We start from the raw sequence: 25886 nt of genomic DNA on the forward strand, positions 1-25886 counted from the left end.
GTTTGTGTTTAGAATTTATATATTAATGATAATTTTATATTGTTAAGTGATAGATATTTGTGATAGATTACCAATGAAACCAAAGCAACCCTTAATTGTCCTATAATGTCAGTTATTCACGATCATATTTCAGGGACTACCTGGTGTAGACGGTGCGACGGGCATGCCAGGGTTACCAGGGGAAAGGGTCCTGTTGGGCCATCAGGGCCTCCAGGGAAAGAGGACCTGAAGGGCCACAGGTAATTGAGTAGAAATGAAATTATATTTTTGAAGTATGAAGGCGATTTTAAATAATTGTAGGTATTTATTGATTTTGTAAGACATTGATAGGTATTCAAGCAAATGAAAAATTTTTTATATAATTAAAACTTGTAGAAATAAGCTCGATAAGAATATAACTGGCTTTCATCGAGAATGATGTAAATGTATTGTTTAAAATGTTGTAGGGTCCCGAAGGCATTCCCGGGCGACCAGGTGCCCCGGGACCTCCAGGTGTTTCAACACCAGTGGTGTCGGGGGCTAGCCTCCCAGGCCCTCCAGGAACTCCAGGTGAAAGGGAATGGTAATTTCATATATTTTTTTATTTACAGAAATGACATTTTGACATGATAATATTAAATATGATAATTTCTATTAAATCATGTAAATTCTTTTTCATAACTATGAGACGTGGCGAGCAATCCTTCTCTAGATAATAGTAAAAGAATTTAAATTTTAACATAAAAATACCAATAATAGCATAATAAACTTGATCACTGTTTTTATTAAAATATTTCTTAATGCTTTTATTTATCTTTTTTTATTTTTTAAAACAGAATTTAACATTACAGTTAAAGTACACATATTATATTTATATATAATAATATTTTTGTATGTATTTATTTATTTATACGTATATACATATATTTATTAATTATTATATGATTTCTGGATATTTTGAATTTCTTACCTCCCCTTTCATACACCTACCATGATTATCTCTGCACCATCCTAAGGTTGACTGGTAGAGAATGCCTATGGCATAAAGTTCGCCTGTATACTTTTGTATATGAAGTGCTAAATATATAAATAAATTAACAGAAACAGTTAGTGTCACTCTACAGCATTAGAGGACCCATATAACCCGATTCCTATCGACTTCTTTCGTAATTTATGTAAAATCTAACTATCATTAGAACGATTTGCAGACTGCATTTATTCATATCAGAACATAAGTAAATACTGTGGGTTACCTTTCGGAGCATTTCGCTCTTCGCCACTTCTGCAGCGACATCCGAAGTCAGGACCAATATCAACTGTTTCTTATCTGTTTGCTTTTTTAATTTTCGAGGGTGTGTGAAGTCTACCAATCCGCACTAGGCCACGGAGCATTTCACTCTTCGCCACTGCTTCAAGCGACATCCGAAGACAGGACCAATATCAACTGTTTCTTATTTGTTTTTTTTTTATTTTCGAGGGTGTGTGAAGTCTACCAAGCCAGCGTGGTGGACTAAGGCCTAATCCCTCTCAGTAGTAGAGGAGGTCCGTGCCCAACAGTGGGACAGTATATAATACAGGGCTGATATTATGTTTTTTGCAGAAAGGCGATCGAGGCTTTCCCGGGTTACCAGGTAGGGACGGCGTGGACGGCGTACCTGGAGCACCGGGACAGATGGGACCTCCGGGACCCGCGGCGCCGCCTAGCGTGATAGTCGAGGTAAGTTGTGGACTAGCACCTGCTTTAGAGTGGATGGTAGGGGTTGCTAGGTCTTAGGGGATGGGCTAAGACCTGAATGGCATTGACTCTGTAGGTCTTTGGGGACCTGAGTTTAAGTTAAAGATAATTTTCCTCGTGAACAAGTGACAAGGGAGTGAACAAGCCTTGGGATTAAAAATAAAAATGCACAGCATAGTGACCCCATTGCACCTGATGGTAAATAGAGGGGGGCCCAATAGAATGTCGAATGACATACATACATAACATCACGCATTTATCCCCGAAGGTATGCAGATGCGCAACTAGGGCACCCACTTTTCGCCAAGTATGTTCCGTCCCATGATGTGATAGGGGCGAGCCTATCGCCATATCGGGCACAAATTCCAGACTCCGGGCTGATACTGAGCAGAAAAACCCAAATATCACTTTGCCCGACGCGGATTCGAACCCAGGACCTCAGAGCGCTATTGTACCGGGAATGCGATACAACTACGCCACCGAGGCAGTCGAATGACGAGAGATAATTATCTCGGCAGTCGACACAATTATGCCGGCCTGTTGCAACCGGATATACATAGGCTGATCCCGGAACGCGACACACTTACCTGGGCCACTATGGTGGGTTTTAACACCTTGTGTACGGTGGTCGCTATCCCGGCGGATATAAAATATATCCTACCACCAGCAAATATATTTCAAAACTAATGATATATCTATTATTATAGGACCCTTTCATTTAATTTTATCCGTGGTGCTTTATAACTAGCTTATCTAGTTGTAAACGTCCCTATCCTTGAGGTTAAATCGCCTCTTTACATCATGATTTTGTCACCCGCTCTGGAGGGAAGTGGACAATTAACATTTCCAACTCCTCCCTATCTTTCTATTTGATTAATTTCGTTGCGGGATAATGACAAATTAGTTTTCCCTGAGACTCGCCGAGCTTCACTGCTTGGTGTCATAAAATGCGTGCCACTGCTGATCCTGGCTTACAGGAATTGTAGTGGTGGGTGTGAGGGCGGGAAAGTCTCTATATCTATTATATAGTATTGTTTTCACGCAATTTATGTTATATTTTTTAAGAAGCGATCGTATCTTCACTTGCAGAATCCGTCGATAACGGACAACGAGGTTAGAAATATTTGCGAAGGCATTGTAAGAGGTAATATAATTATGTTTTATATATTTTTATTAGATTTTCATATAAATAAACTGTACTTTCAATTAATGAAACCCTCTTAGCCGAATTTTGGCTACGGCGGATATCAGCCAGGCATGCAAGAGATATTAAAGTGCACAAGTGTGTGCGCAATACAGGAACACTCTTTGTTCCTTCACTCATAGTCCGGTGAGACGACAATCCGACATGACCGGAGAGAGATCAGGCGCAAAACCAACAGCTTTACGTATTTTCCGAGGCACGGGGTACACTTAACTTCCTGACTCCGAACTGCGACAGAATTCTTTAGATTAAAACTCAGTCACAATTATTTTTGGTCCGAGAACTTCAGCGCGGTAGTCGCACTCGTACCGTGTATGCACTACAACTACGTCACCGAGGTTGTCACTTTACACACATTAGATACTGTACATAAACAGTAATAAATGATATTGTTTTAAATAAATAATTGTATTTTATTTGTAATTTGATATTAATGTAAATCTTAATTAAATGTACAGAAAGAATAAGCGAACTGCGAGCATCATTGGCGTTGGATCCGACTCACTCGGTGGTCGGCAAACGAGGTCCTACAGGGAAGCCAGGACCTCCCGGACCGCCAGGTAAAAATGCTAATTTTATTTTAATTTAGCAACAAACAGCCAAACATATATATTTTTACAATAATAAGTAAGATTCTTATTCTAATATTAGCAAAGGTATAGAGCTCTAGTGCAGAATGGAACAATTAACAATGATACATTTTGAGTCTTCATGAATAATACATAAATAATTAGGATGTAAGAAAAATAAATAAAACAGAGGTGTTTGACAATAAGAAAAAGGAGAAATCTTGTATTATCTATATTATTATATAAAGCTGAAGATTTTGCATAACAATTTCTTATATTTACGCGAATGTTAGACATTGAAGTAAAACGTTGGGAGAAAATAATACTTAATATAAATAACCTGAAGAGTTTGTTTTTTGATATTCGAACACGCTAATCTCAGGAAATACTAGTTCGCAGAATTAAAAAAAACTTTTAGTTATACCTAGTCTTGCCATAAATATTGTAATAAAGAAAAAAGAAAATTGTTAACTGCAAATAACATTTATTACTTTTACAGTGTGTCAGTTTAATACATAAATATAAAACAATTAAAAATATAAAAAGCTTATTCGAAGTGGTCTCCATTGGCCGCAATACAGTCCTTTAAACGATGAGGCCAGTTATCAATAGAAGCACGCACTCTTTCCATGGGAAAATTCTTCACTGCCAATCGTATAGATTGTTTTAGGGACTCCAAATTATCATGGCGTTTAGAGCAAGCTGTACTCTCTAAAACTGACCACAAATCATAATCCAGCGGATTAAGATCGGGACTAGACGACGGCCAGTCTTCAGCTCTGATGAAGTCCGAAACGTTCGATTCCAACCAAGACTGCGTGGACCGAGCTTTATGACCCGGCGCCGAGTCTTGCTGGAAGGACCATACTTGGTTATTGAACATGGTGATGTTAAGGGGCTTAACTACCTTCTCAAGAATGGTATCTTGATACACTTGTGCCGATGTTTTGATACCTTTTCACAAAAATATGGCTCAGTCACTCCTTCATAGCTAACACCCCACCAAACCATCACTGAAGTCGGATAATGTCCACGTTGCACTCTGTCGACTAATTGGGAAGCTTCCTTAGAGCTTTGAGCATAAATACGGTCATTTTGTTTGTTAAAATGTTGCTCAATTGTAAAAATTTTCTCATCCGTAAACAAAATTTTTCTGTGACCTCCCTTTGCGTACCGCTTCAGTAGTTGTTTCGATTTTACCACCCTATTCTTCTTTAAATTATCAGTTAAGAAATGGCCAGTGCGTCTCTTATAGGCTGCAAGTCCTAAGTCATCTTTTAAAATACGCGACATGGTTCTAGGTGCTATCTTCATTTCCCGAGATAAAATCTTTTGCTTTCGGACAGGATTTCTTCGAATTCTTTCCCTTACTGCTTTGACCACCTTTTTCGTACGAACACTACGTGGACGGCCAGATCTTTTCTGTCACAAACAGAGGAGGTCTCATTGTACCTATTAATAGCCCGGTACACAAACATTTTACTAATACCAAGTGTATGGAGAGTTTTAAAATTGCATTTGGCTCCATACCTACTTTGTGTAATGCTATCACAGCGATTCGGTTCTCTTTATCACCCCACACCATTTTAATATCGCAAAATATTTTACAATGTATTGGCGCCAAAATGAGAAAACACAATGAACAATCGTATAAAAATGACAGATTCGAAATTCAAATGTAATATTTTTTTATAATTAAGTGTAACAGTATTTATGGCCAGACTAAGTAGATAACCACTATAGGCTATATAACATCATGCTAATCAATAGGAGCGGAATATCAATAAAAAATGTAAAATCGGGGAACAATTATTTCTTTTGAGAGGGTCCGTGGCGCGCGTGGCGTAAACCATTAAATTTACGCAACAATCATGCACGTCGCAATTGTTTCTCTTAAAAGATTTGAAAACATGTATTTTAAAAGAAATACCCCAGCCGCATCTATCGGCCTGTTTGAACGCGATAAACTCAAAAACTAACCAACGGATTTCATAATGATTTCTTATGTTTACGCGAATGTTAGATATTGAAATTAAACTAATTTTCCGGATTCTATCGCGGTTTTTTGTTTTTTAGTCCCCCCGTGACCATGAAGGCTGCAAAGACTTCGAAACGTCGGGAGAAAAAAAAAAAACCGCGATAGAATCCGGAAAATTAGTTTAATTTCAACGGATTTCAATTAAATCTGACTTAAAATTTTCATATTGGTAAAATTTTTAAAAGATTACAATACATGATTCCCGCCTTATTTATGTTTTGGCATTATTGGTAATTTTCGCTACAAAATACAAAGAATTATGTGATACAAATAATTAGATTTATGCAAATAATATTAAATAGAACCCTGTAATATTGAGCCAGCGTCTTTTTGATATCATAACCAAAACTAAGTTTTAAAACATAATACAAATTCCACACAGGAAATCAAGGATACACAGGAGAACCGGGGCCCCGAGGATACCCGGGCGAAGCCGGCGAGCCGGGTAGACCGGGCAGTCCTGGAATTCGAGGAGATAAGGGTGATAAGGGCGAAAGGGGACCTGCAGGACTGGGATTACCTGGAATAGAAGGACCGAGAGGACCACCAGGTAATGACGCAAATGTTATTTATATATAATTATAAAAAAAACTAATATGATTATTAATTATAAGAATTAATATACATACATGTATAATAATAATATGTATATTAGTTAAAGCCTTGTGTTAGTGTTAATTGTAATTGATGTTATAATTTAGTTTAATAAATAAATATAAAATATAAACAATATGGAGTAAGTAATAATGGGAAAGGCTTTTTTATAGGTTTTACCCAAATTAAAAATATATAATCAGAGAAAAACTTTTACATTAATGTTTGATGTTAACATGGAGAAAACTATAATAAAAGTCTACGATTTTTCAATACACTGCACAGTATGGTATTGTAAGAAATGTCATAATTTGCAGAGCGCCTAAGTGGCATTCGATTTTTGGAATAATAAAGTACTCAGCCATTTCTTTTTTTACGCCGGCACAGGAAAGTGACCCCATTGTACCCGATGGTAAGTGGAGTGGGGTCCAATAGAATGTCGACTGACGGGAGATGATTACCTCTCGGCAGTCGACAATTGTGCCGTCCTGTTGGAATCGGATATATACAGGCTGATCCCGGAACGCGACACACGTGGGTCACTATGGCGGGTTTTAACACCTTGTGAAAGATGGTCACTATTGGGCGGATATAAAATGTATTCTATCACCAAATTTGCTGTTTGAAGTCAAACTTTTAACCAATGTCAATAATAAATAGAGATACACTACACTACATCCAAAAAGCACTTTTTTAAATTCGAGACTCACTAGCTACTAGACAAAAGTTGCTATCTTTCATCAGCAAGTTACGTATCCACAGGTCTTGCCAACTGTTTCAGAAGTTTAATAGTGGGATATATTTTCAGGTCCTATGGGTCCACCAGGACACGAAGGCAGGCCTGGTGAACACGGAAACCCAGGCAGAGAAGGTACGCTTTATTTTCCTAACTCAGATTTAGATTAGGTTACTTTTTCGCTCTCACACCCTCCACTACAATTTCTGGCCCCCATTTTATGACACTGAGCGGTGAAGCTTGGAGAGTCTCTGTGCAAAACTGATTTGTCTTTATCCCGCAACGAAATTAATCAAATAGAAAGATAGGGAAGAGTTGGAAATATTAATTGTCCACTTCCCTCCAGAGCAAAGTGGGAGACAAAATAATGAACTAAGGAGGCATTGTAATCTCAAGTATAGGGACGTTTACAACTAGAAAGGCCAGTTGTAGTGCACCACGAACAAAAATTAAAAGAAAGGGTCCTATCACATGAGCTGTTAGATTTGATTACAGTAATAGGTATAGCAAAAACGCTGGAAATCATGAAATTCCGTTTAGTCTCTACATGTTGTATACAATCTTGGATGTCATTTGTGAAATGTTTAACAAGATGTTGAGCTTATTAGATTCGTTTATTTGAATATTCAATAACTGCGACTAAATAACTTGTGTCAACCCCATATTCTAGTGGGATAGAGGAATTTTTTACTACGAGCAAGTTTGCGAATAATAGAATAGTTGCCGCGTGACATAGCTTCTCTTTTGCCAGCCTACCTGCGCAGCCGAATATTACCGGAAACGCCCGATATCATTGGTTAGGGCACCGGCGCGTAACATTATTCTCCATTTTTGAAACGAGTCTAAACTTTTTGAAAAATAAGTTGCTTAAGTCAATTTGTCTAACAACAATCATTATTATAGTAATATTTTATAAGAGTATAATTGTTTTTACAGGTCACATTGGACCTCGAGGGGTCCCCGGTCCGCGAGGATCCTGCGACTGCCCCTCTCCAATCTCCTACTACCCATATCCACAAGGTCTCGTAAAGGGACCCTAAAAGTTCCTTATAGAATAACCAAAAACTGCCATTTATGCTAGTTTCTATAGATTTTTAAAATTGTGGAAAATTAATGACCAACATTTTTATGTATACGATTTTTTATGTATTTATTTTAAAAATATGTACTTAATAAATAATATTTATGAAAGTAACTTTTGTTTCTTTACGTTAACTATGACGCAATTTTCTGAACTAAATTATTTCAAATATTTAATATTAGGTTTAGAAAGAAAAAACAATAAAAATAAACCATTCCAGCAAAAAACGAAAATCACATTTTATTTTAAAAAAATACAAAACTGTCACAAGATTGCGATGATTTACAAGGCATTCCAAAACTTACTTTGGATATACAAATTAAAAAAATAAAAATCTTGACAAATATACGTTTTCAACCAGATTTCCTCCGTATGTATAAAATGCAAAAATCTAGCAGGATTGCTACGATTTTTAAGGATTTGATTTAAAATCCGCCATGACAGTTAATTATTGGCGGGCTCCACTTGCCGTACGGAATCGATGTCCGCCTTGCAGAAGAAACACTGCTTACTGTTCAACAAGTGTTGCATTATACAGGCTCTGAAATAAGAGAATTTCAATATTTATCGACACTGTATTCTAGAAATTTTTAATGCTTCGGTGGCGTAGTTATATTGCGGTACGATTGCCGGACTGATCACTTGGGTTCTATTCCTGGAGCGGGTGAAGTGATGATGGATTTTAATGGTTCAATTCCTGGGGCGGGTAAGGTGATATTGTTGTTAAATATCAGTCTGACGTCTGGAATTTATGTCCAATGTCCTGATAGGCAAGGCTATCATATCACGGGAGTACATACATACATGACAAAAAGTGGGTCCACATATTGCGCCTCTGCATACCTATACTGCATACCTCTTCCAGACGTTCGTCATTATAAGTGATCCCATTGCACCTGATGGTAAGTGGAGTGAGGTTCAATAGAATGTCGACTGGCGAGAGATGATTGCCCCTTGGCAGGCGACACAATCATGCCGGTCTGTTGGAATTGTATATACACAGGCTGATCCCGGAATGCGACACATTTACGTGGGCCACTGTGGCGGGTTTTAACACCTTCTGTATGGTGGTTGCTATCCGGGTAGATATAAAATATATCCTACCACCATTCTAGTCCTTGTTCGGATAAGAGTTAATTAAAATAAACATAATATCAAAGGAATATCATGTAATACTTGTCACCTGCAAGAATGGTGTCCACAAGGCACGAAGGCGGAGTCGGCCGGTCGCGCGTAACAGATGGTGCAGAGCAGGTCGGACTGCGCGCCGCTGGAGCCCGGCGACCGCGCCCGGACCGCGGCGTCGCGCGCCACTTGCAGCCTGTCCACCACCACCTCCAGGGCTTTCAGCTCCTCGATGGTCACGTCTTCCGAATCTAATTAATATGTAATCAACCTAGATGTAATTATGTCAGAAAATGTTTATAAATTACTGTTTCAATATTAATTTACTTGTGAAAAATGGCCTTCTTATTATTATTGCGCATTATAGCTGTAAGTTTTCCAAATAAATCGGAAAAAAATATGGCATAGGCAATACAAGAGTGATTGCTTTGACAGCCATGAATAAACACAAATCCACGCAAATTATGAATGAAATGAAGATTAGGAGGTAGAGGAGGTGTAGGTTTACAGATATTTCGAAACGCCAACAGGTATTTCCCGCGTAAATATCCCATTGTTTTCTGTGGAAAAATGGTAATACCCTGAGTTAGCCGGGTCTTAGCGTTGTAAACATATATCTACAGCTAGGCTTTTATTTTATTGGTAAGTTTTTACTAGACGGTTCGAATAATATTCCAGGGAAAAATATAAGAGTAGATAAGTACTAAATGCTGAAGGCGTGAGCCTAATTGGGAGTGAAACGGACTGCCGAAACGAATGTCCGCAGGTTCAAAACCCAAGGGCACATACCTCTGACTTTTATAAAGTTCTGTGTATATTCTATGAGAATTATCATTTGTTTTATCGGCGAAAGAAAACATCGTGAAGAATCCTGCATACCTGAGAAGTTTTCTATAAGAATTTTGAGGGTAAATATAATCTGCCAATCTTCACTAGGCCAGCGCGGTGGACTAAGGCACTCCCTCTCAGTAGAGATGTCTTGTGTCCAACAGACAATATACAAACCAGATATGACGAACGTTAATTAACACGGAATTCATACGGCATTCAGTGGCCAGCATTAAGTCAATGTTAAACATTACCAAACAATACAACCAACGTAATCACTAAAGATACGATAAAAAGATGACGACCGATACACCTATACTAACATTTATAAAACGAGAAGTGTTTGTCCTTCGATTTGCCGAGCATGAATTCCAAACCGTCCAATCGGAAAAGCGGCTCTGTCACCAGCGCTTTCGTCACTCTCTCCAAATGCTAGAAATAAAACACGTTGAACATTGCGGGTGAACCTACAAAATCGCCCCATTCACTAACAAGGGACATTTATATCGATCAAATCAGACAAGAATCCGGTCGAATCGGCGTCATTTGTTTTAGCCCAATTTCACGATCTATTGTACTTTTATGGTCATTGAGAATCGCGTTATGTTAATAAATTCTTTTCAATTTTTTTTTATATATCACTTTCCAAAATTGGGCGCCTCTAAAACGTATTATTGGCACTCATGTCTCATCAAATGTAAGGTAACTTCTGGCGACAGCTTCGGATCCAGCATCCTGATGAGACAGCCGGCGACCGGCGCCAGCGCAACGTAGTAGTGCACGCGGTCGGTGTCGGGCAGCCCGCGCGCCATCAGCCGCGCGAAGCTCGCGCCGCCGCCGGCGCGCACGCACACGCGCGATATCACCGCCATCAGGATCTGTATGAGATACTTATTGCTTTACTAACAAAAATACTAGTTATTTTTGTGTTTACAAGTTTATTCGCAGAACTCTGAAGTCCAAAATAACATCACGCCTTTATCTTCGAAAGGGTAGGTGGAGGTGCAACTAGGGCAATCATTTTTCGTCGTAGGTGTATGAACCTAGGGCCTCATCGGGCACAAATTTCAGCCTCCTTACTAATACCAAAAAGAAATAACCATTAAAGACCCGAAATCCAATTTTGAATAACCTAATGGAGTAAGTTTATTCAATTACATTTAGGCGACTCGTCCGCTTTAAACTGCCTCTCTATTATAATATGTCTATAGAACTTAGGTGTAACACAGCTTCTTATTAGTGGAGGAATTTTTAGAATCAGAACAACCAAACTCTTGCATACGAGAGATCTACTATCTCGTTAATTCGCTTTGTAATTTTTTTAGTTTCGACATGAACCTTGGATTACCTGACAAGTTCTCCCCAGTAGTAGCTCGTTCTGGTCATCGCAGGCTGTCGGCTTTGTGAGCAGCTGAGGAGCTAGGCACAGGGTCATCTCCAAAGCCCTGGCTAACCCGTGATACAAATCGAAGCACGTGGCGCAGAGTTTGATTTGACGCGACTCTAGGTGTGCGTCTACGCTTACCCTGTCCATCTAAAAGATTAAAGATAAGCATAGATGTATTATCGAAACAATAAGCATTATTCGCAGTAGGCCCGTAAATAAATAATATAACTGATGGCAATTAGAAACAGTATAATGATTGACCATGACAATATATCGATGATAGAAGTTTCAAATACCGTAAATGACTAAGGAATAACTAATTTTTACATTCCTAAACTTCTTCGTGTCTTATTCTATCATGATGTATTTAGAAAGATACTTTTAAACTTCATGTACGTATATTAAAATAAAGAAAAAGTTTTAAGGTTTAATAACTTGAGTAATTAGACTCAAAGTTTAACATTTTTCTCACTAACTACCAAATCAATTTTAGGCTGTAGCTTAAAATATACAGATAAAGGGAGAAAAAAATGTCTAGTACCTAGTATACCTAGTATATAGATAAATACCAACTTGCGACAAAATGACCGTTACGACATTCCAAATTAATACCGTCGATATTTTAATATTTAATATAGATACTAGACAAATAAGTTACGTAAATAAAGCTCGCCAAATTACGCCGAGCAACTTCACAATTCTGTAACTTGACTAATATATAATCCGATAAAATAATACTAGCCTAATGCGTGTAGGATAATGCCTTTATTTATCTGTGATATTTACACTAGTTGATTAGTTTCATTGTCAAAGAAATCGTGAATAATTTATACATCCATAAAGAAAAGAATAGGAATTCTTGAAACTATGGATTTTTTTTATTGCACTGAATGACGAGACGAGCTTGCCGTTCGCCTGATGGTAAACAATACGACCGCCCAGAAACAGTAGAAAGACCATCCAACACCTTAAATTACCAAGTGTTGTACGGTATTCCATTGCGCTCGCCATCCTGAGACATGAGATGTTAAGTCTTATTATGTCCAGTAGTTACACTGGCTACAATGTCCTTCAAACTGGAACACAACAGTGAGTACCCACTGTTGCTTGGCGGAAGAAATAGACATTACGGTGGTACCTACCCAGGCGGACTCTCACATATAAGAGACCAGTATTTTGCTAAGCGCATAGCTACCTCTTGCATCATAGTGACGAACTCCGAAAACGCCCAGTTCAGCTGACTTAGCAAAGAGTTGAGGAATGAGGCTGCCTCCGCTGGATGCGCGGCCAGATAGTCCCTGATGCGGCCCTGGATCACTTCAGAAGGGCATGGACCTAATTTGATAAACCATACTTAATATTATATTTATCTTTATTAGCTAAGTTTTGTAATAATTGACTAGCATACAAGTTCATTTTGATATTACGTTCATAAATGAAACCATATACTTACTCTAAGGCTGCAAAGTCTTTGAAACGTCGCGAGAAATCTAAAATATAAAAAACCCATAGAATCCGAAAATTAGTTTAATTTCAACCATATATTCGTCATTACCTCTGTTAATATTGTGGCAAAAATTATCCATGAATAACGAATATTTTCATAATAAATCCCGGTGTTATTTTTAAATTGTTTTGATTTTTATAGTTAAGTGCGAATGTGGCGTGTGCGTGAGTGTATTTCAGACTGAAAGTGTGAAGTTGCCGTTGCGGCTGATTCTCTTAGTAGTGGCATTAGTGCGCGTAAAATTAAAATTAATTTTTACTGATATTTATTTTGTTAAAAACTTACACTTTTTTATTATACAGGTAACTTATTATAAAGTGTTATTTTTAAAAAAAGTATTTATGTTTATTTAGTAACTCAATGTCAAAATGAACCTGTGCATATATATTTTTTGTTAAACAATTCCAGATATAAGTTGTCTGTGATAAATTTCAATAAAATTTCAATCATAAGGTACAGTACAATACCGCGTAACAGGCACAAGTATATACTATGTAAGTGACGAAAAAAAGCAAATTAAAACTGATACTTAATACTTTAACCTTGTGAGTGATAATACCAACTCTTTTTAGTATTTACTAATGCTAGTTACGACCTATCACACTATTTCTGACGCTATTCTTTTTTTGTTCATAGCACAACAGGGGAAATAAACATATTTTGCAAGCCATGTCACGTCAAAACATAAAAAAGAAACTTAGACTTAAGTACCTAAATATACATTTTCACCAACTGTAAGAAGCTCACAAGCTGTGAAATCACAAATATTTCTAGGCATAATAACCGTTATTCTGTAAACCAATAAAATAAAAGAAACATTTTTACCAAAACATTGACTCATCAGGCCAGCGTCGACCTTGGCTCCGAGGTTGTTTACCGTCGGCTCTCTGTCACCGTATCTGTGAAATATACCTTGTTTTTGTAGTTTTCATATCAAAACATAAACTTATTAAAACTAGGATGGAGATAAAATAAGTTTCATTGCCACCATTTGACATAGTAAGAAATGCTATTTTTCTGCTTTTTTTAGGTCGACTACGGAGAAAGTAGGTCAAATGTCCTAATCCTTAAATGCTCCTGAAGAAAGAAAGAAAAAGGAGGTTAAATGTTGTTAGTGATCTTTACTACTCCTAACGGCCATCATAGAAGAATCACTGATGCACTATTAGTCTTGTAGGTATAGGTAAATGGAAAAGCAGAGGGGTAAGTATATTGAGCTCCAGAAATAACAAATACCATAGGAATGGTCACAATAACCTGTTCGGTCAAGTCGTCGGAACAAGTATTTTAGGATTAGACCTAGTGCGGATTAGTCTCCTCAGGTATGCAGGTTTCTCAACGATGCTTTTCTTCACCGTTAAAGTAAACGATAATTCAATATTCAATTAAAATTTGCCAAATTTTTTATTTATATGATGTTACACCTCCTACGATCTTACCCCATCGCACCTTATGTAGTTTCGTTCAGTAACGCAATGTAAAAATGACCCTGTATATGCTGCCAGTGGGTAGATAATCATTCGTGACAACAATCGATTCAACGCTTGACAAACGATGAAATACCGAAAACCGCGTTGTAAACAGGTCAGGGCTTTATTAAACAGAGGTGGTCATCGAATTTATTTATTATCCCGCATTGTAAAGTGCGACTCAACTCAGAATGCAAATGCGCTAACATTGTGTGAGACTCACTTTTTATCTTATTAATTATAATATTAGCAATAATTACAGGATATGATTTTAAACGATTTTTGACTACGTACAACTAGAGAGATTAGTAGAATAACCGCGGCGTGACATCGCTTCTGTTCTGCCAGGCTGCTTGCCTACCTGAATATTTCCCGAAACGCCTGATGTCATCAGCTAGGGTAGCTGGGCGTAACAATTGTTTTAATTTTGTCATCGGAAATACGAATAGCATATCAAACTGATGACACTAAATCTAATGGTTAAGTACTGGAAAGGGCTCCAAATGAGTATTGACTGACGAGAAACGTTTATCCCTCGCCAGTTAACATGATTATGCCGGTCTGTTTGAAACCAGATATACAAGTGGTGTTTCAGGAACGCGACACACTTATCACTGCCACAATGGACGGTTTATGCACCTTGTAAATGCATCTTGTGTTCGGAGGTCGCTTTCCAGAGGGATATAAAAAAAAAATATCCTACCATCAGCAAACCGAAATACCACCAGTAAATCTGTAATGTTTTTCATTGTTTTTATAATAAGTACCGACTGCACGTCAACTGGGCCTCTCGTCGAAAATCAGCACGGCTAGTGCTACTTAGGTCATACTGTTGCATCCAGCTGAATGAGGTACTTTTGCTGGACTTTGTGTAATTTTTGTTCATTTATTTATTAATAATATAGTATTTTTCTTTATAATATTGTTTGTTTAATGTAGTAATGTGTCTATTAAAATTGCGCTAGCAATAAATCCTTCTTTCTTTCATGTAACTTAAGATATCATTTGTGATGTTGATCATCTATATATTCAATAGCGAAGACCTTAAGATACTGAGTTTAATTTGACAGCGTTTTTGATATATTTTTTTTATTCAATAGTTACTCTATCGGTTTATCACAATAGCCTTACAACTAATACTATGAATTTTCTTATAATAGGTAATAAACCTTTACAGGTGTATACAACATTATTTGTAAAACTTTACAACCGCTAGATCTGACAGATATCGCTCTTAAGATTGAAACTAAGTTGCATCTATTACAAATCCTATCACCTTCAGCAATGAAACAAGTGTCGACGTGTATTTTCATTCGCTTACTACTCGACATCGTGTTTTACGCGGCCATTCCGATATTAAACAATAAATCTCGATACAGTATCGACAATAACTCACACGTTACAGTTCCCATCACGTCAGCGGAACACAATGTTTACAGATTAGTTGCGTTTCTGGAAAATTCAGTTTGATTAATTATTGCTGATAACACGTCGGAATTCCATTATAATTACAATATGTTGGATGTTTGAGGTGAAATATTCGTTAGGATAATAATTTCTTATATTTTCGCGAATGTTAGACATTGGAATAAAACTATTTTTACGGATTTTATTTCGTTTTTTTTTTATTAATTTTCCCTTGTCACCAATAATGATTAGAACCTCAAAGTCTTCAGCAACTGCAGACTTCGTAGAGCGTCGGTGTTTTACGTCAGCTATACCTATGTTATTTTACGCGGGTACCTATATTCCTTTTTATTTGGCCGATATAAGAGAGGTCACAGTTGCGATCTATCATGAACACGCTCGGTTCTTGCAGACGTGTATGACACTTGAAATGTGGTAAAAATTGACTAATCTTTTTAGCCGCAATTGGTGCACCCACTTTTCGCTGTTCGTATTCCGTCCCATGAGGTAATTGGGGCGAACCTATCGCCATATTGGACACAAATTTCAGACTTCAGGTTGATACTGAATAGAAAAACCCTATATCACTTTGCCCGACCTGAAGAGAGTGATATACTGCAGTTGCATCGTACAACGACGCCACCGAGGCAGTCCTCAAAACACTGAATGGTGAGATAAGCTGCTTGATTGATGGTGAATGATACGACCCACATACAGTAGCCGAGATAAAAGTAATGCACTCTAGAGTAATGTAGCTTCCTGTTAGTGAAATAATTTTTAAAATCGGTTCAGCAATTACAGAGGTTAACCCCTACAAACCTACAAATAAACAAGTTCATAAACTTTTCCTCTCTATATTTTAGTATACATTATTTAGTGAACTGTTGTGCAAGCCAGTTTTAATGTTCGAGTCTTATATATCTAGAAATTACTTGCTATAGTGTTTATCAAAAGTGCTTCCACAGTGATGTTTGGGGGCGGAAATAAATAGGTATTCGTTTAGTCTCTCATACTCACTTCGCAGCTAGATGCGGCCACTGTCTGTGTCGGAAACCAAAACCGGAGCCGTGCCAGAACCGCACCAGCACCCAGTTGGACTGCGCCCACGCACGGTTTTGATACGGACGGACCAGCTCCTCCACCATGCACATTTGTCTGAAAAAATGGCTTTATATAAAACAAATATAATATAAAAGGCACAAATTATGGAAAGAAGATAACTCTATAGAAGGGAACATAGTTGTTTAACAAGTTACTGAGTAATATGGAAAGTATAAGTATATAAAGTCCATAGTTTTAAAATAAACTAAAGCTTCTTGTAGAAAGTATACAACGAGACATCTATGACAAAAAATGTCTTTTACGGGACTGCAAACAACACTTATTACTACCATAATTCTCAAACAAATACTAACTGTTTCAAAGGCACCCTCTCAATAGCCCTCATCGTAGCAGGCTGAGTTGCGAAAGACGCGAGCGTTTGCACCAGAGACTCCCTCGTGCTCGCCAGCACTATGCGCTGGTCGGCAAACTCCGCGCAGAGGAATGCCGCGCACGACACTACGAGCTCTTCCCACTCTGGGTTAGAGAAAGAATATTATTATTATTATATAGTTAGAATTTTATGAGTTCAGGCCTTTGCGAAGACATTTTTAACCTGCCTCAATGAACGTTTGCTGATATGTAACTAATCACATTAAGGCAAATTTAATTTCGAATTAGGGCTGGTATATTGTATTGTGTTGGCACTTCAAGGGCCGTAGCGAAAACACTTTCCTGCATTCGTTCCAATAGAAAACAAAAATATGTAATGAATGACATGCAAGCGACAGATTTATGGTAGTAAAAAGGTGTTTTAGCTACAGGATACGTTCCAGTACAGTTTGTAACCTACTCCGCCAATAATTTAGTTCTAGTTTTAGACTACCATTAAGTATTACAGTTTGTAGATGGATGCCGTCTAAAAAATGTTCCAGCGAGCTTCAGGAAGTTGTCAGCTACATCTTAAGATTATGAAGTAACCTGGTATCTGCTGAACTGGTACAGTCGGATGCATATACAGTCGCAGCGTGTTGCACAGTTCGAGCATCGCATCAACGTGGTACTCCGGCACGAACGCGAACAGCGGCTCCGTGAACTCGCTCGCGTAATCTGTTAATAGTCTTTGATTAATTGAAACCATAACTGAAGAGTTAACCAGAGAAGTATTTGGAGCACTATACTTAAATAAGCTTGTATATAATTCATGATTTATTCGGGGCAAGCTGATCTTCGTAATGAGAAATTCCGATGTCATTTTTTTTTCTCATAGAAACAGCAGTTCCTGGCATACTTAATAATTACTAAACTCTAGAAGCAACCAGAATGAGATGAGAAGTTTGCAATGATGGAAGAAAGGAGCTTGGATAGATTATTGTGTAAAGAAGATTAGAAATACTTACGACTCGATTCCATTTGAGCATTTGATCCGATACGTGGTGTCGTTGCTCTTGAAATGGGACTCTGAGGACTGTAAAAAGAATGAACAAAAAAGAAGAAGAAATTAAATGTTTTGTCGTATTTCAGATGTTTAAATATTATAACTGAGGGTTTATAAAAATAACTTTTCCGATTTATTTTTATTTAAAAGGTAAATTAATCATTCAATATGACAGAGAGTGACAAGTAGAAGATGAGTCAAGACTAATCAGCTTCAAAGCAGAGTAAATTCAATATTATCATCGAAGTTCAATAATTGTGTCAATTTTAGAAAGGGATAGTAACGGATAGAAGATGTGTGAAGATGTTACAGCTTGAAAGCAGAATAAAGTCAATATCATCATCGAAATTCAATATCCAACCTTTGATCAGAACTTGAGGTGTACTCCAGTTGAAGTGACGCATAACTTGTGCCCCCCAACAGGGAGCTCTTCCCTGGTAAAATTTCTTTGCTCGCACCCTATACAAAAGCAGATTACTACAATTCAAGTAACGTTAATAACGAACTTAGATTTAGTTTACATTTTAGAGAAAAAACTTTCTTAAAAATAACAGTAAGCAATAAAGATAAAACTGGCGCATGCTTTTCTAGGAATACCTTAGTCTATTAGCGAAATGATTTTTAGAGTCGATTGGGTTAGTTTCCAAATTACTAATTACATTATTTTTTTCTATCGATCCGATGACAGCGGTTAGACTCATTCATTGATATAGCCCGTTGTTAACAATTTAAATGAACTAAAAAATCTCCTGTACAGTGGACCCATTTAATGTTTTAATATGTTTCAAATCTCAAGGATTACCGTTCCCTACTAAAATAATCACGATGATTATAGACTGCAGATCATAATATAATACCGGAAATGAACCCATCACAAAGGCCTCAAAAACTGTTTGTCTCTATGTGATCATTTTTCTCAAAATTTACTGAATAAATTTTTATGAAATTTATATTTAGAGATAGTTTAAGACCCTGGGAAGGTTATAGGTTACTTTCTACCCTAAAAAATATATAGCGGGACTTTTTCCCGGAAAACTCCTTCATACGGGCGATAAAGGGCTACCTTCTGTCATTAAAATAACCGAGAATATAGCCATAAATACCTGCTCATGAGCTATGTAATCCGGGTCCGACGACATCCTCAGGGAATGCAGCGTACCGGAGAAATGCTTGGCTAGCTCCAGCTGCCTTTGCTTTGTCCATATCGCACCGATCACCCAGCCCATTTGTAACGCTCCCATTTCTAACTTCTCCTGTAATTTTGATGCTTTAGTTATGATATTATATTTTTTTTGTAAAAGCATATTATACGTGATGTTTATTGTCACCATTAAGTTAGTGTTATACAAGTACTAGGCTTTTTTATACAGGCACGAGTAAATGCTCTTACTGTACCTGATGGTAAATAGAATTAAGTCCAAATAGAATGTGGCCTGACTAGAAACGGTATTTTTTTCCGAATCATTCCATATATAATATTTACAGTGGTTCTCTTTGTATCTAAGTTACAATCATTTGGTTCACATGTGGTGTGAGGCGAAGGGCCCTCCCTTAAGGGGGGGGGGGTGATGTTCTCCTATTTGATACATTATTCGCCCCAGTCGAGCAATGGTTAACCCTCGCCAGTCTACACAATTATGTCGGCCTGCTTGAAAACGCATACACATTACACAGAATTATCCCATATCACCAGAATTAAGTAAATCGGAAACCTCGTAAACACTCTTGGATCTTTCCAACTCCTCCAACATCTTCTCCATTAGTTGTTTCTTTATTTTATCTTGTTCTGTTAGTTCGCCATTTGCACCTGAAATCGATGCATCGAGACATTATAAATCATTTCATTGTTATAAATGAAATTAATATTTTGAATTTAATTAGATAACATTTTCAGTCCTACTTATAAAAATTTTACAAAGCTATGCTTAGTTAAAACAAAATTCTACTCGATCAGCTGTAAGTCAAAACCCGCCATCTTGCATCACTAGGAAACCGATGTTTTTGACAGCTATTTAATAAAATCTAAAGCACCTCAAGTTTATAAGTAAGACTGTATGTGTTTTTCTCTTTCTTTTTATTATGCACCTGCCTCAACTCTCTCTACACCACTCTAAGATTGACTGGGAGAGAATACCCATGTTATTAAGTCCACCTGTATATCATTTGTACAAAGTGTAAATAATTTATTAACAGTTCTACAATATGCATGTAAAGTTATGCAATTACTAGCTGTGCCCGAGGCTTCGCCCGCGTGGAAATTAGTGTGCCACAAAGTTTTTGCCGCGTAAATCCCAACCCAGGAGATTTTTTACAACCACGCGACCTCTTCAACAGTAATCGTTATATTTCAGTCAATTTACATAAAACTGTAATGTACTATTAACTTAAACCTTCCCTAAGAATTGCACTTTCTTTTGGTAAAAACCGTACAAAAATCCCTTCAGTACATTTTGGGAAAATCGGTCACATACAGACTGCTTTTGGAGACTTTGTTTTATAATATTTATGTATAGATCATTTTTAACTTCACTTACCTGGTCCATTGTGTAATTCAGCAGTTATAGTGTATATCCTGTAATCTATATCGTGCAGACAATCCGCCATGTCGAGTTGATTGTCCCGCAACTCACACAGCTGATGAGAAGAAATTAACAAAAAATATTTATCTTTGCTTCGATACCGGTTGTTTTTCTTTGGAGTTTGGTGCACAACTCTACTAAGTGTGCCAGTTCATAGTTTAGTTTTTATTGGCAACAATGCAGCGTTTGAGAGACGCTTTTTAAATATGTTGTTTATTCCTATTATATCTCCTTTGATATGAATTATAATAGGCAATACATGTATGATTTCTTGTCATCAGGTGAGATTTGCTAGTTTTTAACTTCGACTATCATGGTTTCTCTGGGACTCAATTTGAGAAAATAATTTCATATAGATGAAGTTCCAAACACAACCACGTATTTTTTTTCTACTCTATGTCAAAGTGACTTTAATGCCCTTGAATTAAGTAAATTCCACGAATAATGTCGATAAAAGACCGTTGTGATGAACGTGAACGAATGTGAAAGTTGAACCCCAAGGGAATAATAATTTCTGGAACCTTTTCAGCGTGTTTGATCGCAGCTCCATGGTACAGGGCCAGTAGACCGTCAACCAGCCTGAGGTGAGCTGATCTGACGTCAATAGCACCAGCTCCGGGCATCATGGACCGCGTGCCTTTCATCGCTAAGGCAGTCTCGCCTGTAGTTCTGCTGTAGGGTAAATATTAAAGGTTACACAAAAATGGTAAAGAGAAGTAGGTTATGAAAGAAATGTGATTTAGAAAGGTATTTTAGGCGATGCATCTACACGTTGCATATATATTCACAGCAAAATGGTACTAAACGCGGAATTAATATTCGATAAAATATGCAAAAATAATTTGTGTTCTATTTGTTTTTCTATTTGAAACTCCTCTACAGCTTCAAAATGAAATACCAATCTAAGTCATTCAGGACTCACTTTATGAAGGTCATTAACGAAATTGTATTAGTTATGTAACCTACATCTTCTCCCTCCCTGAGGAAATTCTTATGCGCTCATTTGCCGCGGCTCTAGGCACACAGTTTTGTGTGTATACCTCATGGTTGTAACTACACATTGAGGTCTATGAAGGCTCGCGTACATTTCCTGGCTTTCTCCCATCCTAAGAGGTTTTTCTATCCTTCCACCACACTTTTTTCCCAGCTATCCCTTTCCAACTTTCCTCCAGGAAGAGGTAAGCCGGGGGATTCCAGTATTCCATTCGTAAGATTCCCTCAATTTTGACTGCGGGGTCTGATATCCAAAAAAAATAATTATATCGTATATTTGTCTGTCTGACTGTCTTTCCAACATTTTTAGATTATATTCTTGACACTGATAGGAGTATAAAATATCCACACAATATGTTATCTTAAAACCTATCAACGAACACAAAGTGCTGGGTTACGAAATTCTCAATGAGTGAATCCCAGCCCCACTTAACCGGTATTTTTTAGCTAGACAAATAGCAGACAGAAGCAATTTACCAGACGACTAAACAATCAAAGCTTCGTAATGAATTTGCTTGAGACGTAGTTAACAGAGAGCACTTCCAAATTACTCTGCGGGGCTTGGTATTTGTATTAAGTCTTGTTTTGTACAATTTTGATTGGATTTTTATGATTTAGCTGATGAATTAAAGGCTTCGATATTATGACCAGATAGAGAATGAAATACAATTTATTGAATGACCACGTCAATATTGACGCAACAAACTTTTCAAACATGTAAAACGAAAATAACTATGATTATTAAATAACTGTACATACTTATTTACAAGAATCATTTCGAATGTAAACAAATTATACTATCTCCATACCAAATTTTGCTTTCTTATACCACGTCTTTAACGGGATAAAAAGTATCCTATGCCCGTCTCCTGGTTCTAAGCTACCTCTCCACCAATTTTCAGCTCTTGTGCTATTCTTACTAAGAATATTTAGCATCATTAGTTTATAGTGAAAACGTTACAAATTTATTGATTTGTTTTAATCACATACCTGTTCGGCATAGGAGGCATTGGTGGGTGCATGAAGCGTGCCATGGAGGATATCACTTGGGGCAGGGTTGCCAGTCCAGGGGAGCCAGCAGTCATATCACTTACACCTGGATATAATTAGCTTAGAAGTTGCTAGACAATTCTTAAAGTAACATTTGGTAGGGGGATTGTACCCGCGATATAGTGACCGTATACATAGAGCAGTGGCGATGTGTCCATACAACTCAATTCCTACCGGCTTCCCTTTTAGGTTCAAGTATTTTTGTCTTAGTTTTTTGTTAAATTGGTCGCAATGTGTTAACTGAGGCAACTTTTTTGCGTCGGGTTACTTTTTGAAAAATTTCACTCTTCGCCCATGACATAGAGTAAAATCAGCTATAGTGGCCCACATAAGTATGTCGCATTCCGGTATCAATGCGTATTTTCAAACAGGCCAGCATAATTGTGTAGATTGGTAAAGGCTCATCATCTCATTGTTTAAACCTGGACTCTACTCCAGTTATCAGGTGCAGAATGGTACTGGCAGTTTATTTTAATATTTCTTGAACTTCTTTTTGTATTAAAAGATTTATTGCCGCGAGATTCAAATCAAGAAGAGCTGATAACTTTGAATGTGTTTCGTATATTTAATGATACTATAATACGTCAGGTTTTTTATCGTTTACAAAATAAGAATAAAACCATAACTAAAGAATTACTTTGTAAATGACTAAATAATTATTATCAACCGAAAGAACTACAAAAAGTTAGTTATTACGAAGCTTTTAAGGGCAAATATAAATGTAATTGCTACCAGCCATTAAAACTGGAAAACCTTTTAAAAACTTACAAAACACTGTCTATTTTTAACACAACTTCGAAATCGATACAAATACCAAACTGTTGTTATAAATAAAATTTTAATGACTTATTGTTTAATTACGTTTTTACTAAAAATATATTGAAAGAAACGAACGTTACTTCAGCCAGAGACAAAAGAGACATAGAAAAGGGTGTGAGCATACATCACTAATGCCTGGCCCACTAGTGATGTGTTCTTACCGGTGAGCTGTCTATGGGGCACTGGTGCCTTTACTCCAACACAAACAAACATTTAAATCTTTTACTAGATAGCAATACGGTTTCACACACACACACACACACCATCACGCATTTATCCCCGTATGCAGAGGTGCCACCAGGGCACCCACTTTTCGCGGAGTGTATTCCGTCACAGGATGTGATAGGGGGCGAGCCTATCGCCAAATCGGGCACAAATTCCAGACTCCGGCTGATATTGAGCAGAAAAACCCAAATATCACTTTGACCGATCCGGGATTCGAACCCAGAACCTCAGAGCGCTGCCGTACCGCGCATGCAGTACAACTACGCCACTGAGGCAGTCTCACTCGGTTTCACTCACGTATTATTAGTCGGAATCGAAGCCAGATTGATGTGATCGAGAGGCCTCCGCAATGCGACGTCTTCTCGCCCATGAAGGTGACCTATCTAATACCTAGAGACTGGTCGGCGATTCCGCAATATATGAGTTAACAGTTTTGCTATCTAGTAATTTAATATGTTTCGCGAAGTTTTAGTATTATTGAAATTTGTTATTTCAAAATAAAAACATTCTTTTGATCTTATTAAAAGTCACAAAGACCTAAATAGTAGACACGTACTTTTTAAACTCCTAAGTTGTGTATGACATCTCTCCATCCAATGAAGCGTTCCAAAAATGTATTCGCAGCTCAAATCTCGTCTAGAACGAAACCTATCATGCGAGTAATTGGCTCTATTAACTCATCACCTACAGTAAATCCATTCGCGATTGGTTCCGAGGCTCAATCAACGGAATCCCCATTCAGCACGTTCATCTATAATTGGTGTGAGCTTTGAAATAGATTCACGTGCGAAAATATCAATCTCGTGCAAAAAGTTTACAAGTTACAATTTTTTTTTAGATTTAACAAAAATTTTATTTTATGTATCTTGTACATTTAACAATAGGTTGTATAATAGGGGCTGTAGCTAGGATGCCTTTTAACAATCGTTGACGCTAACGTTATGATGAGTACGACATATACTAACAATAGAGTTATCGATAGCGTATGTTATTTCCATACATTTTTTCTGCTATCTATTAGCGGTAACGATTGTAAAAAGAGACGTTGGCTTACGACCTGACGACCCTAGTTTGTTAAGTTATTTTTTAATAAGTTGTTTTTCTAAACGGAATCGTATTCTTATGTATTTATTACTTAATTTTTTTTTCTTTTATATCATCATCACCATCATCATAAGTTCCAGGATGTCTATTACTAAACATATGCCTTCCTCAAAGACTTTTTTGGACGGGTATGGCAATTTGACTCCCTGCATCCGAGGTAAGTGGAGTTGAGTCCAGTTATAGTTGGCTGACGAGATGTTGATCCTTAGTCGGTCGACACAATTATGCTGGCCTCTTTCTAATCCGACTTGTTCGAAAGCTTCCTGCATTCAGTAGTCTGCCAAGCTTGTAGGGGTCGAGCATCCAATGGGCTTACCGATACATATTATGGTAATTTATTACTTAACTCAAAGTTTATTTAAAAACTGGTAGAGTGATTACTCGCATACTTTTACAAATGCATTAATATTTACAAACAAAACTAATTTATAATTTTAAACGTAAAAATAAAATCATGCATCAACAAAAAGTTCCAAAACAATTAAAAATAACACAAAGCCAACTTTAATACTACAAAGGTCTCACGTTAACACGAATTTACCAGTGTCAATGCCCCCAGCTCTGTTATAATTCGGCTCGAAGCTTTGTATGAAAGGATTATCTTCTCCAAGCACGCTGATGAGGTCCTGTCTGCAAACATAGCTCTATTGTAAGATGTATCAATTGAAAAAGAACTCAAACACGACTTAGATAAGATCCAAATCACCTTAGAGTCCTGACTAGAAAAGGCAGGACTCCGCCCAGACGATCGACGTTGTAAAAGTCCAGTTCGCCGTCAATAAAGGTCCTTGCCGGCACATGAGGCGGCAGTTGCCTGGAATAGCAATGCGTACGTGTTATTACTTCGGGGTTCTGCGCAATAAAATTTTACAAACGAATGTAATTTGGATGCTACAGCGAGTACTGCCGACTTTGAGCTAGGCAATGATAATCCCAACCCAGAATATGTGTTTTTATTATTTTTAGAAAAATAGTACT

General features: G+C 37.4%; 3 protein-coding genes across 3 annotated transcripts in view; 2 read left to right on the forward strand and 1 right to left on the reverse strand.

Moving 5' to 3' along the window:
• LOC119190319 (E3 ubiquitin-protein ligase RNF123-like) overlaps positions 1 to 149 on the forward strand; it is a 6712-nt gene extending 6563 nt beyond the window's left edge. Inside the window, exon 6 of the mRNA XM_037442003.1 lies at positions 134 to 149. Within this exon, the coding sequence (XP_037297900.1) occupies positions 134 to 149 (16 nt within the window). The remainder of the gene's footprint in view (positions 1 to 133) is intronic.
• LOC119190277 (collagen alpha-1(XII) chain-like) lies at positions 135 to 8048 on the forward strand. The gene is made up of 8 exons (XM_037441772.1): positions 135 to 239; positions 447 to 562; positions 1580 to 1696; positions 2804 to 2858; positions 3377 to 3478; positions 5908 to 6075; positions 6928 to 6990; positions 7792 to 8048. Exons 2-8 carry the CDS (start codon positions 560 to 562, stop codon positions 7893 to 7895), a joined length of 612 nt encoding a protein of 203 aa, XP_037297669.1. The 5' UTR covers positions 135 to 239; positions 447 to 559; the 3' UTR covers positions 7896 to 8048.
• Positions 8049 to 8150: 102 nt separating this feature from the next.
• The window catches only part of LOC115448405 (E3 ubiquitin-protein ligase RNF123), a 30458-nt gene continuing 12722 nt past the window's right edge, over positions 8151 to 25886 (reverse strand). Inside the window, 19 exon segments of the mRNA XM_037441785.1 lie at positions 8151 to 8477; positions 9120 to 9312; positions 10213 to 10321; positions 10597 to 10767; positions 11238 to 11423; positions 12472 to 12611; positions 13609 to 13682; positions 16677 to 16814; positions 17075 to 17237; positions 17682 to 17810; positions 18101 to 18168; positions 18500 to 18597; positions 19242 to 19391; positions 19851 to 19945; positions 20673 to 20772; positions 21239 to 21389; positions 22701 to 22806; positions 25450 to 25538; positions 25615 to 25722. Of these exon segments, the coding sequence (XP_037297682.1) occupies positions 8381 to 8477; positions 9120 to 9312; positions 10213 to 10321; positions 10597 to 10767; positions 11238 to 11423; positions 12472 to 12611; positions 13609 to 13682; positions 16677 to 16814; positions 17075 to 17237; positions 17682 to 17810; positions 18101 to 18168; positions 18500 to 18597; positions 19242 to 19391; positions 19851 to 19945; positions 20673 to 20772; positions 21239 to 21389; positions 22701 to 22806; positions 25450 to 25538; positions 25615 to 25722 (2365 nt within the window). The 3' untranslated portion in view covers positions 8151 to 8380.

This window comes from Manduca sexta, chromosome 4 (assembly GCF_014839805.1).
Source record: "Manduca sexta isolate Smith_Timp_Sample1 chromosome 4, JHU_Msex_v1.0, whole genome shotgun sequence".
NCBI lineage: Eukaryota > Metazoa > Arthropoda > Insecta > Lepidoptera > Sphingidae > Manduca > Manduca sexta.